This window comes from Oncorhynchus masou, chromosome 18, assembly GCF_036934945.1.
Source record: "Oncorhynchus masou masou isolate Uvic2021 chromosome 18, UVic_Omas_1.1, whole genome shotgun sequence".
Lineage (NCBI taxonomy): Eukaryota > Metazoa > Chordata > Actinopteri > Salmoniformes > Salmonidae > Oncorhynchus > Oncorhynchus masou.
The window spans coordinates 70,899,649-70,913,086 of NC_088229.1; the positions used below are offsets into that span (position 1 = coordinate 70,899,649).

A 13,438-nucleotide genomic window follows, 5' to 3' on the forward strand; every position below is an offset into this window, starting at 1 on the left:
AACAGCTGACCTACTGTTAACAGCCTGTTGTTCAACAGCTGACCTACTGTTAACAGCCCGTTGTTCAACAGCTGACCTACTGTTAACAGCCCGTTGTTCAACAGCTGACCTACTGTTAACAGCCTGTTCAACAGCTGACCTACTGTTAACAGCCTGTTGTTCAACAGCTGACCTACTGTTAACAGCCTGTTCACCTACTGTTAACAGCCTGTTCAACAGCTGACCTACTGTTAACAGCCCGTTGTTCAACAGCTGACCTACTGTTAACAGCCTGTTCAACAGCTGACCTACTGTTAACAGCCCGTTGTTCAACAGCTGACCTACTGTTAACAGCCTGTTCAACAGCTGACCTACTGTTAACAGCCTGTTCAACAGCTGACCTACTGTTAACAGCCTGTTCAACAGCTGACCTACTGTTAACAGCCCGTTGTTCAACAGCTGACCTACTGTTAACAGCCTGTTGTTCAACAGCTGACCTACTGTTAACAGCCCGTTGTTCAACAGCTGACCTACTGTTAACAGCCCGTTGTTCAACAGCTGACCTACTGTTAACAGCCCGTTGTTCAACAGCTGACCTACTGTTAACAGCCTGTTCAACAGCTGACCTACTGTTAACAGCCTGTTGTTCAACAGCTGACCTACTGTTAACAGCCCGTTGTTCAACAGCTGACCTACTGTTAACAGCTGCCTTGTTCAACAGCTGACCTACTGTTAACAGCCCGTTGTTCAACAGCTGACCTACTGTTAACAGCCTGTTCAACAGCTGACCTACTGTTAACAGCCTGTTCAACAGCTGACCTACTGTTAACAGCCCGTTGTTCAACAGCTGACCTACTGTTAACAGCCTGTTCAACAGTTCAACAGCTGACAGCTGACCTACTGTTAACAGCCTGTTGTTCAACAGCTGACCTACTGTTAACAGCCTGTTCAACAGCTGACCTACTGTTAACAGCCCGTTGTTCAACAGCTGACCTACTGTTAACAGCCTGTTGTTCAACAGCTGACCTACTGTTAACAGCCCGTTGTTCAACAGCTGACCTACTGTTAACAGCCTGTTGTTCAACAGCTGACCTGACCTACTGTTAACAGCCCGTTGTTCAACAGCTGACCTACTGTTAACAGCCCAACAGCTGTTCAACAGCTGACCTACTGTTAACAGCCTACTGTTAACAGCCTGTTCAACAGCTGACCTACTGTTAACAGCCTGTTGTTCAACAGCTGACCTACTGTTAACAGCCCGTTGTTCAACAGCTGACCTACTGTTTCAACAGCTGACCTACTGTTAACAGCCTGTTCAACAGCTGACCTACTGTTAACAGCCCGTTGTTCAACAGCTGACCTACTGTTAACAGCCTGTTCAACAGCTGACCTACTGTTAACAGCCTGTTGTTCAACAGCTGACCTACTGTTAACAGCCCGTTGTTCAACAGCTGACCTACTGTTAACAGCCCGTTGTTCAACAGCTGACCTACTGTTAACAGCCTGTTCAACAGCTGACCTACTGTTAACAGCCTGTTCAACAGCTGACCTACTGTTAACAGCCTGTTGTTCAACAGCTGACCTGACCTACTGTTAACAGCCCGTTAACAGCTGACCTACTGTTAACAGCCCGTTGTTCAACAGCTGACCTACTGTTAACAGCCTGTTGTTCAACAGCTGACCTACTTAACAGCCTTAACAGCTGACCTACTGTTAACAGCCTGTTCAACAGCTGACCTACTGTTAACAGCCCGTTGTTCAACAGCTGACCTACTGTTAACAGCCTGTTGTTCAACAGCTGACCTACTGTTAACAGCCTGTTGTTCAACAGCTGACCTACTGTTAACAGCCTGTTGTTCAACAGCTGACCTACTGTTAACAGCCTGTTGTTCAACAGCTGACCTACTGTTAACAGCCCAACAGCTGACCTACTGTTCACAGCCTGTTCAACAGCTGACCTACTGTTAACAGCCTGTTCAACAGCTGACCTACTGTTAACAGCCCGTTGTTCAACAGCTGACCTACTGTTAACAGCCTTGTTCAACAGCTGACCTACTGTTAACAGCCTGTTGTTCAACAGCTGACCTACTGTTAACAGCCCAACAGTTGTTCAAACAGCTGACCTACTGTTAACAGCCTGTTGTTCAACAGCTGACCTACTGTTAACAGCCTGTTTCAACAGCTGACCTACTGTTAACAGCCTGTTGTTCAACAGCTGACCTACTGTTAACAGCCTGTTCAACAGCTGACCTACTGTTAACAGCCTGTTGTTCAACAGCTGACCTACTGTTAACAGCCTGTTCAACAGCTGACCTACTGTTAACAGCCCGTTGTTCAACAGCTGACCTACTGTTAACAGCCTGTTGTTCAACAGCTGACCTACTGTTAACAGCCTGTTCAACAGCTGACCTACTGTTAACGGCCCGTTGTTCAACAGCTGACCTACTGTTAACGGCCCGTTGTTCAACAGCTGACCTACTGTTAACAAACAGCTGACCTACTGTTAACAGCCTGTTGTTCAACAGCTGACCTACTGTTAACAGCCCGTTGTTCAACAGCTGACCTACTGTTAACAGCCTGTTGTTCAACAGCTGACCTACTGTTAACAGCCCGTTGTTCAACAGCTGACCTACTGTTAACAGCCTGTTCAACAGCTGACCTACTGTTAACAGCCCGTTGTTCAACAGCTGACCTACTGTTAACAGCCCGTGTTCAACAGCTGACCTACTGTTAACAGCCCGTTAACAGTTCAACAGCTGACCTACTGTTAACAGCCTGTTGTTCAACAGCTGACCTACTGTTAACAGCCCGTTGTTCAACAGCTGACCTACTTAACAGCCCGTTCAACAGCCCTACTGTTAACAGCCTTCAACAGCTGACCTACTGTTAACAGCCCGTTGTTCAACAGCTGACCTACTGTTAACAGCCTGTTGTTCAACAGCTGACCTACTGTTAACAGCCTGTTCAACAGCTGACCTACTGTTAACAGCCTGTTGTTCAACAGCTGACCTACTGTTAACAGCCTGTTCAACAGCTGACCTTAACAGCCTGTTAACAGCCCTACTGTTAACAGCCCGTTCAACACCTACTGCTGACCTACCTACTGTTAACAGCCCGTTGTTCAACAGCTGACCTACTGTTAACAGCCTGTTCAACAGCTGACCTACTGTTAACAGCCCGTTGTTCAAACAGCTGACCTACTGTTAACAGCCTGTTCAACAGTTCAGCCCGTTGTTCAACAGCTGACCTACTGTTAACAGCCCGTTGTTCAACAGCTGACCTACTGTTAACAGCCCGTTGTTCAACAGCTGACCTACTGTTAACAGCCTGTTCAACAGCTGACCTACTGTTAACAGCCCGTTGTTCAACAGCTGACCTACTGTTAACAGCCTGTTGTTCAACAGCTGACCTACTGTTAACGGCCTGTTCAACAGTTCAACAGCTGACCTACCTACTGTTAACAGCCTTGTTCAACAGCTGACCTACTGTTAACAGCCCGTGTTCAACAGCTGACCTACTGTTAACAGCCTTGTTCAACAGCTGACCTACTGTTAACAGCCCGTTGTTCAACAGCTGACCTACTGTTAACAGCCCGTTGTTCACTGTTAACAGCCTGACCTGACCTGTTAACAGCCCGTTTCAACAGCTGACCTACTGTTAACAGCTGTTCAACAGCTGACCTACTGTTAACAGCCCGTGACCTACTAACAGCCCGTTGTTCAACAGCTGACCTACTGTTAACAGCCCGTTGTTCAACAGCTGACCTACTGTTAACAACAGCCTGTTAACAGCCCGTTTCAACAGCTGACCTACTGTTAACAGCCCTGTTCAACAGCTGACCTACTGTTAACAGCCCGTTGTTCAACAGCTGACCTACTGTTAACAGCCCGTTTCAACAGCTGACCTACTGTTAACAGCCTGTTCAACAGCTGACCTACTGTTAACAGCCTGTTCAACAGCTGACCTACTGTTAACAGCCCGTTTCAACAGCTGACCTACTGTTAACAGCCTGTTCAACAGCTGACCTACTGTTAACAGCCTGTTCAACAGCTGACCTACTGTTAACAGCCTACTGTTCAACAACAGCTGACCTACTGTTAACAGCCTGTTCAACAGCTGACCTACTGTTAACAGCCCGTTGTTCAACAGCTGACCTACTGTTAACAGCCCGTTGTTCAACAGCTGACCTACTGTTAACAGCCTGTTCAACAGCTGACCTACTGTTAACAGCCTGTTCAACAGCTGACCTACTGTTAACAGCCTGTTCAACAGCTGACCTACTGTTAACAGCCCGTTGTTCAACAGCTGACCTACTCGTTAACAGTTAACAGCTGACCTACTGTTAACAGCCCGTTGTTCAACAGCTGACCTACTGTTAACAGCCCAACAGCTGTTCAACAGCTGACCTACTGTTAACAGCCCGTGTTCAACAGCTGACCTACTGTTAACAGCCTGTTCAACAGCTGACCTACTGTTAACAGCCCGTTCAACAGCTGACCTACTGTTAACAGCCTGACCTACTGTTCAACAGCTGACCTACTGTTAACAGCCTGTTGTTCAACAGCTGACCTACTGTTAACAGCCTGTTCAACAGTTCAAACAGCCTGTTCAACAGCTGACCTACTGTTAACAGCCCGTTGTTCAACAGCTGACCTACTGTTAACAGCCTGTTCAACAGCTGACCTACTGTTAACAGCCTGTTCAACAGCTGACCTACTGTTAACAGCTGTTCAACAGCTGACCTACTGTTAACAGCCTGTTCAACAGTTGACAAACAGCCCGTTGTTCACAGCTGACCTACTGTTAACAGCCTGTTGTTCAACAGCTGACCTACTGTTAACAGCCTGTTGTTCAACAGCTGACCTACTGTTAACAGCCTGTTCAACAGCTGACCTACTGTTAACAGCCCGTTGTTCAACAGCTGACCTACTGTTAACAGCCCGTTGTTCAACAGCTGACCTACTGTTAACAGCCTGTTCAACAGCTGACCTACTGTTGTTCAACAGCCCTGTTGTTCAACAGCTGACCTACTGTTAACAGCCTTCAACAGCTGACCTACTGTTAACAGCCTGTTCAACAGCTGACCTACTGTTAACAGCCTGTTCAACAGCTGACCTACTGTTAACAGCCCGTTGTTCAACAGCTGACCTACTGTTAACAGCCTGTTCAACAGCTGACCTACTGTTAACAGCCCGTTGTTCAACAGCTGACCTACTGTTAACAGCCTGTTCAACAGCTGACCTACTGTTAACAGCCCGTTCAACAGCTGACCTTCAACAGCTGACCTACTGTTAACAACAGCTGACCTACTGTTGTTCAACAGCTGACCTACTGTTAACAGCCTGTTCAACAGCTGACCTTCAGCCTGTTCAACAGCTGACCTACTGTTAACAGCCCGTGTTCAACAGCTGACCTACTGTTAACAGCCTGTTCAACAGCTGACCTACTGTTAACAGCCTGTTCAACAGCTGACCTACTGTTAACAGCCCGTGTTCAACAGCTGACCTACTGTTAACAGCCCGTTGTTCAACAGCTGACCTACTGTTAACAGCCTGTTGTTCAACAGCTGACCTACTGTTAACAGCCTTTCAACAGCTGACCTACTGTTAACAGCCTGTTTCAACAGCTGACCTACTGTTAACAGCCTGTTCAACAGCTGACCTACTGTTAACAGCCTTGTTCAACAGCTGACCTACTGTTAACAGCCCGTTGTTCAACAGCTGACCTACTGTTAACAGCCTGTTCAACAGCTGACCTACTGTTAACAGCCCGTAGTTCAACAGCTGACCTACTGTTAACAGCCTGTTCAACAGCTGACCTACTGTTAACAGCCTGTTGTTCAACAGCTGACCTACTGTTAACAGCCCGTTGTTCAACAGCTGACCTACTGTTAACAGCCTGTTCAACAGCTGACCTACTGTTAACAGCCTGTTGTTCAACAGCTGACCTACTGTTAACAGCCTGTTCAACAGCTGACCTACTGTTAACAGCCTGTTCAACAGCTGACCTACTGTTAACAGCCTGTTGTTCAACAGCTGACCTACTGTTAACAGCCTGTTCAACAGCTGACCTACTGTTAACAGCCTGTTCAACAGCTGACCTACTGTTAACAGCCTGTTCAACAGCTGACCTACTGCCCGTTGTTCAACAGCTGACCTACTGTTAACAGCCTGTTGTTCAACAGCTGACCTACTGTTAACAGCCTGTTCAACAGCTGACCTACTGTTAACAGCCTGTTGTTCAACAGCTGACCTACTGTTAACAGCCTTGTTCAACAGTTACAACAGCCTGTTGTTCACAGCTGACCTACTGTTAACAGCCTGTTCAACAGCTGACCTACTGTTAACAGCCTGTTCAACAGCTGACCTACTGTTAACAGCCCGTTGTTCAACAGCTGACCTACTGTTAACAGCCTGTTCAACAGCTGACCTACTGTTAACAGCCTGTTCAACAGCTGACCTACTGTTAACAGCCCTGTTGTTCAACAGCTGACCTACTGTTAACAGCTGACCTACTGTTAACAGCCTGTTCAACAGCTGACCTACTGCCTGTTAACAGCCTGTTCAACAGCTGACCTACTGTTAACAGCCTGTTCAACAGCTGACCTACTGTTAACAGCCTGTTCAACAGTGACCTACTGTTAACAAACAGCTGACCTACTGTTAACAGCCTTGTTCAACAGCTGACCTACTGTTAACAGCCTGTTCAACAGCTGACCTACTGTTCAACAGCCTGTTGTTCAACAGCTGACCTACTGTTAACAGCCCGTTGTTCAACAGCTGACCTACTGTTAACAGCCTGTTCAACAGCTGACCTACTGTTAACAGCCTGTTCAACAGCTGACCTACTGTTAACAGCCTGTTCAACAGCTGACCTACTGTTAACAGCCTGTTGTTCAACAGCTGACCTACTGTTAACAGCCTGTTCAACAGCTGACCTACTGTTAACAGCCTGTTAACAGCCCTACTGTTCAACAGCTGACCTACTGTTAACAGCCTGTTCAACAGCTGACCTACTGTTAACAGCCCGTTGTTCAACAGCTGACCTACTGTTAACAGCCTGTTCAACAGCTGACCTACAACAGCTGACCTGACCTACTGTTAACAGCCCGTTGTTCAACAGCTGACCTACTGTTAACAGCCCGTTGTTCAACAGCTGACCTACTGTTAACAGTTGTTCAACAGCTGACCTACTGTTAACAGCCCGTTGTTCAACAGCTGACCTACTGTTAACAGCCCGTGTTCAACAGCTGACCTACTGTTAACAGCCCGTTGTTCAACAGCTGACCTACTAACAGCCTGTTCAACAGCTGACCTACTGTTAACAGCCCGTTGTTCAACAGCTGACCTACTGTTAACAGCCCGTTGTTCAACAGCTGACCTACTGTTAACAGCCTTGTTCAACAGCCCTACTGTTGCCCGTTTCAACAGCTGACCTACTGTTAACAGCCCGTTGTTCAACAGCTGACCTACTGTTAACAGCCCGTTGTTCAACAGCTGACCTACTGTTAACAGCCTGTTCAACAGCTGACCTACTGTTAACAGCCCGTTGTTCAACAGCTGACCTACTGTTAACAGCCTGTTCAACAGCTGACCTACTGTTAACAGCCTGTTGTTCAACAGCTGACCTACTGTTAACAGCCTGTTCAACAGCTGACCTACTGTTAACAGCCTTTTCAACAGCTGACCTACTGTTAACAGCCCGCTGACCTACTGTTCAGCCTGTTCAACAGCTGACCTACTGTTAACAGCCCTACTGTTAACAGCCTGTTCAACAGCTGACCTACTGTTAACAGCCCGTGTTCAACAGCTGACCTACTGTTAACAGCCTGTTCAACAGCTGACCTACTGTTAACAGCCTGTTCAACAGCTGACCTACTGTTAACAGCCCGTTGTTCAACAGCTGACCTACTGTTAACAGCCTGTTTCAACAGCTGACCTACAACAGCTGACCTGACCTGTTAACAGCCTGTTCAACAGCTGACCTACTGTTAACAGCCCGTTGTTCAACAGCTGACCTACTGTTAACAGCCTGTTCAACAGCTGACCTACTGTTAACAGCCCGTTTCAACAGCTGACCTAACAGCTGACAGCTGACCTACTGTTAACAGCCTGTTCAACAGCTGACCTACTGTTAACAGCCTGTTCAACAGCTGACCTACTGTTAACAGCCTGTTGTTCAACAGCTGACCTACTGTTAACAGCCCGTTGTTCAACAGCTGACCTACTGAACAGCCTGTTCAACAGCTGACCTACTGTTAACAGCCTGTTGTTCAACAGCTGACCTACTGTTAACAGCCCGTTGTTCAACAGCTGACCTACTGTTAACAGCCTGTTCAACAGCTGACCTACTGTTAACAGCCCGTGTTCAACAGCTGACCTACTGTTAACAGCCTGTTCAACAGCTGACCTACTGTTAACAGCCTGTTCAACAGCTGACCTACTGTTAACAGCCTGTTCAACAGCCCTACTGTTAACAGTTCAACAGCTGACCTACTGTTAACAGCCTGTTCAACAGCTGACCTACTGTTAACAGCCTGTTCAACAGCTGACCTACTGTTAACAGCCTGTTCAACAGCTGACCTACTGTTAACAGCCCGTTGTTCAACAGCTGACCTACTGTTAACAGCCCGTTGTTCAACAGCTGACCTACTGTTAACAGCCTGTTCAACAGCTGACCTACTGTTAACAGCCCGTTGTTCAACAGCTGACCTACTGTTAACAGCCTGTTCAACAGCTGACCTACTGTTAACGGCCCGTTGTTCACAGCCTGTTCAACAGCTGACCTACTGTTAACAACAGCTGACCTACTGTTAACAGCCTGTTCAACAGCTGACCTACTGTTAACAGCCCGTTAACAGCTGACCTACTGTTAACAGCCCGTTCAACAGCTGACCTACTGTTAACAGCCCGTTGTTCAACAGCTGACCTACTGTTAACAGCCTGTTCAACAGCTGACCTACTGTTAACAGCCTGTTCAACAGCTGACCTACTGTTAACAGCCTGTTCAACAGCTGACCTACTGTTAACAGCCTGTTCAACAGCTGACCTACTGTTAACAGCCTGTTCAACAGCTGACCTACTGTTAACAGCCTGTTCAACAGCTGACCTACTGTTAACAGCCTGTTCAACAGCTGACCTACTGTTAACAGCCTGTTGTTCAACAGCTGACCTAAACAGCCTGTTCAACAGCTGACCTACTGTTAACAGCCTGTTGTTCAACAGCTGACCTACTGTTAACAGCCCTACTGTTAACAGCCTTTCAACAGCTGACCTACTGTTAACAGCCCGTTGTTCAACAGCTGACCTACTGTTAACAGCCCGTTGTTCAACAGCTGACCTACTGTTAACAGCCTGTTCAACAGCTGACCTACTGTTCAACAGCTGACCTACTGTTAACAGCCCTACTGTTAACAGTTTCAACAGCTGACCTACTGTTAACAGCCTGTTGTTCAACAGCTGACCTACTGTTAACAGCCTGTTCAACAGCTGACCTACTGTTAACAGCCAACAGCTGACCTACTGTTAACAGCCCGTTGTTCAACAGCTGACCTACTGTTAACAGCCCGTTAACAGTTTCAACAGCTGACCTACTGTTAACAGCCCGTTGTTCAACAGCTGACCTACTGTTAACAGCCTGTTCAACAGCTGACCTACTTAACAGCCTTTCAACAGCTGACCTACTGTTAACAGCCTTCAACAGCTGACCTACTGTTAACAGCCTGTTGTTCAACAGCTGACCTACTGTTAACAGCCCGTTGTTCAACAGCTGACCTACTGTTAACAGCCCGTGACTGACCTACTGTTAACAGCCTGTTCAACAGCTGACCTACTGTTAACAGCCCGTTGTTCAACAGCTGACCTACTGTTAACAGCCCGTTGTTCAACAGCTGACCTACTGTTAACAGCCCGTGTTCAACAGCTGACCTACTGTTAACAGCCTGTTCAACAGCTGACCTACTGTTAACAGCCTGTTCAACAGCTGACCTACTGTTAACAGCCTGTTCAACAGCTGACCTACTGTTAACAGCCCGTTGTTCAACAGCTGACCTACTGTTAACAGCCTGTTCAACAGCTGACCTCAACAGCTGACCTACTGTTAACAGCCCGTTGTTCAACAGCTGACCTACTGTTAACAGCCTGTTCAACAGCTGACCTACTGTTAACAGCCCGTCAACAGCTGACCTACTGTTAACAGCCTGTTCAACAGCTGACCTACTGTTAACAGCCCGTTGTTCAACAGCTGACCTACTGTTAACAGCCTGTTCAACAGCTGACCTACTGTTAACAGCCCGTTGTTCAACAGCTGACCTACTGTTAACAGCCCGTTGTTCAACAGCTGACCTACTGTTAACAGCCCGTTGTTCAACAGCTGACCTACTGTTAACAGCCTGTTGTTCAACAGCTGACCTACTGTTAACAGCCCGTTGTTCAACAGCTGACCTACTGTTAACAGCCTGTTCAACAGCTGACCTACTGTTAACAGCCTGTTCAACAGCTGACCTACTGTTAACAGCCTGTTCAACAGCTGACCTACTGTTAACAGCCTGTTCAACAGCTGACCTACTGTTAACAGCCTGTTGTTCAACAGCTGACCTTGTTCAACAGCTGACCTTTAACAGCCTGTTCAACAGCTGACCTACTGTTAACAGCCCGTTGTTCAACAGCTGACCTACTGTTAACAGCCTGTTGTTCAACAGCTGACCTACTGTTAACAGCCTGTTCAACAGCTGACCTACTGTTAACAGCCTGTTCAACAGCTGACCTACTGTTAACAGCCCGTTGTTCAACAGCTGACCTACTGTTAACAGCCCGTTGTTCAACAGCTGACCTACTGTTAACAGCCTGTTGTTCAACAGCTGACCTACTGTTAACAGCCTGTTCAACAGACCTACTGTTAACAGTTCAACAGCTGACCTACTGTTAACAGCCCGTTGTTCAACAGCTGACCTACTGTTAACAGCCCGTTGTTCAACAGCTGACCTACTGTTAACAGCCCGTGTTCAACAGCCCTACTGTTAACAGCCCGTTCAACAGCTGACCTACTGTTAACAGCCCGTTGTTCAGCTGACCTACTGTTAACAGCCCGTTGTTCAACAGCTGACCTACTGTTAACAGCCCTACTGTTAACAGCCCGTTCAACAGCTGACCTACTGTTAACAGCCCGTTGTTCAACAGCTGACCTACTGTTAACAGCCTGTTCAACAGCTGACCTACTGTTAACAGCCCGTTCAACAGCTGACCTACTGTTAACAGCCTGTTGTTCAACAGCTGACCTACTGTTAACAGCCTGTTCAACAGCTGACCTACTGTTAACAGCCTGTTGTTCAACAGCTGACCTACTGTTAACAGCCTGTTGTTCAACAGCTGACCTACTGTTAACAGCCCGTTGTTCAACAGCTGACCTACTGTTAACAGCCTGTTCAACAGCTGACCTACTGTTAACAGCCCGTTGTTCAACAGCTGACCTACTGTTAACAGCCTGTTCAACAGCTGACCTACTGTTAACAGCCCGTTGTTCAACAGCTGACCTACTGTTAACAGCCCGTTGTTCAACAGCTGACCTACTGTTAACAGCCTGTTGTTCAACAGCTGACCTACTGTTAACAGCCTGTTGTTCAACAGGTGGAGGAGCTCAAGATGCAGCTGCACAAGAGGAAGCGTTGCCATGGCGCCACACAGGAGGGTGTCCTGGCTCCATCCCAGCCCCACCACCTTCCCCTCCAGCAATCCCCGTCCCTGATGGGGCAGCACTTCTTTGGGGTGACAGTCAAGCAGGAGCCCATGTCCCTCTCCTCCAGCTGCCCCTTCTCCTCCCCCAAGCACCTAAAGAGTCATCCAGGAAGCTGCATGGAGGAGATGGGCCATCGCGGTGCCTCCCTGCCCAGTATGGGGGGCCCTGATGGGCCACGATGCCTGGACCAGACCCACTCCTCTGGAAGTCCCTCAGGCATGTGTGCCTTCTTGAGTCCCCAGTGCTCTCCTGAAGACTCGCCCATTACCAAGAAGTCCAACAGCCCCCAGCCTTCCTCCCCCAACAACCCCTACCTGCTGTCACTGCCGCTGGGCAGAGACAGGTGCAGCCAGCCCCTCAACCAGGCCAGCACCAGGCCCTGCAACATGCAGGTATGCCTTAGGCAGTACGTTTGTTACGAGGTAAACGCCCTTTATATTGTTTGTTGTGACTCTATTCTCAGGGGTCATGATCAGGGGCGCAACTTTGGTTTTAGAAGTGGGGAGGGGGACATTTTCCAGTCGGATAAACACTTCAAAAAGTCTACCTGATTCCTCGGAGGCGTACGCATGGTCCTAAAGCACACCGCTGCCTCGTTTTTGGATCACATTCCAATGATAGAACTGTGTGTGGGGGGGCAATAATTCAATTTCTGAATGTGGGGGGAGACATGCCCCCCGCCCCCTGTGCCCTTGGTCATGATAGTCATGTATGCTCCCCTAACAGATTCACCAGAAGAATGAATGCCAGTCTGTAAACTGCTCCTATCCCTCTGACCAGAGAGGGCTTCAGTCAGCGCTCCCCAACTCAGCCGACAACCGCCTGAACCACAGGGTCAACCTTAAGTCCAAGAACCCAAATCTGCAGCAGGTGAGAGCTATTCTTCTGTCTGAACTTGGTCTGTGGCGGATTTACGTGGTTATGTGTCACATATCCACCCATCACATTTCTGCCTTCCATTCATGTGTTGCTTCTCTCTAAAACATCCATCATGAGGTTCATGGTACTCTTCACAACTCAATCTTTTGAGAGCTGTTCCCTCACACTATATCCTTTTGAGCTAGAGATCTAATTTTCTCAGTAACTTCACAACTTTTTTTTAAGCATCTTGTTTTTTAAATCAGGATTCGTAGATTAAAGTTTCTTACACTAAATCAAGTCAGTAATACAACCTTTTTCGCCTTTCATATAGATACCTATATTGCCCTGTCCCCAGCACGTTGGCCAAAAGTGCCCGGGCTCGTCCCCCGCCTTCTGTAGCTCAGATTCAGCTGCATCCGAATCTAGACAGCCCCCTTGCTATGAGGATGCAGTCAAGCAGGTAAACTAAATGATACACCAAACTCAAAATCAAATCAAATCAAATGTTATTTGTCACATACACATGGTTAGCAGATGTTAATGCGAGTGTAGCGAAATGCTTGTGCTTCTAGTTCCGACAATGCAGTAATAACCAACAAGTAATCTAACTAACAATTCCAAAACTACTGTCTTATACACACAAGTGTAGGGGGATAAAGAATATGTACATAAAGATGTGAATGAGTGATGGTACAGAGCGGCATAGGCAAGATACAGTAGATGGTATCGAGTACAGTATATACATATGAGATGAGTAGGTAAACAAAGTGGCATAGTTAAAGTGTCTAGTGATACATGTATTACATTAAAGATGCAGTAGATGATATAGAGTACAGTATATATGTATACATATGAGATGAATAAT

The 13,438-nt window shown here is 47.4% G+C and overlaps 1 protein-coding gene across 2 annotated transcripts in view; it reads left to right on the forward strand.

Moving 5' to 3' along the window:
• Positions 1-13,438, forward strand: part of LOC135505215 (myocardin-like) — a 60,396-nt gene that overhangs the window by 42,971 nt on the left and 3,987 nt on the right. For both annotated transcript variants that reach the window (XM_064924390.1, XM_064924391.1), the window contains exons 8-10: positions 11,604-12,104; positions 12,439-12,582; positions 12,905-13,033. In XM_064924390.1, coding sequence (XP_064780462.1) covers positions 11,604-12,104; positions 12,439-12,582; positions 12,905-13,033 — 774 coding nt within the window. The remainder of the gene's footprint in view (positions 1-11,603; positions 12,105-12,438; positions 12,583-12,904; positions 13,034-13,438) is intronic.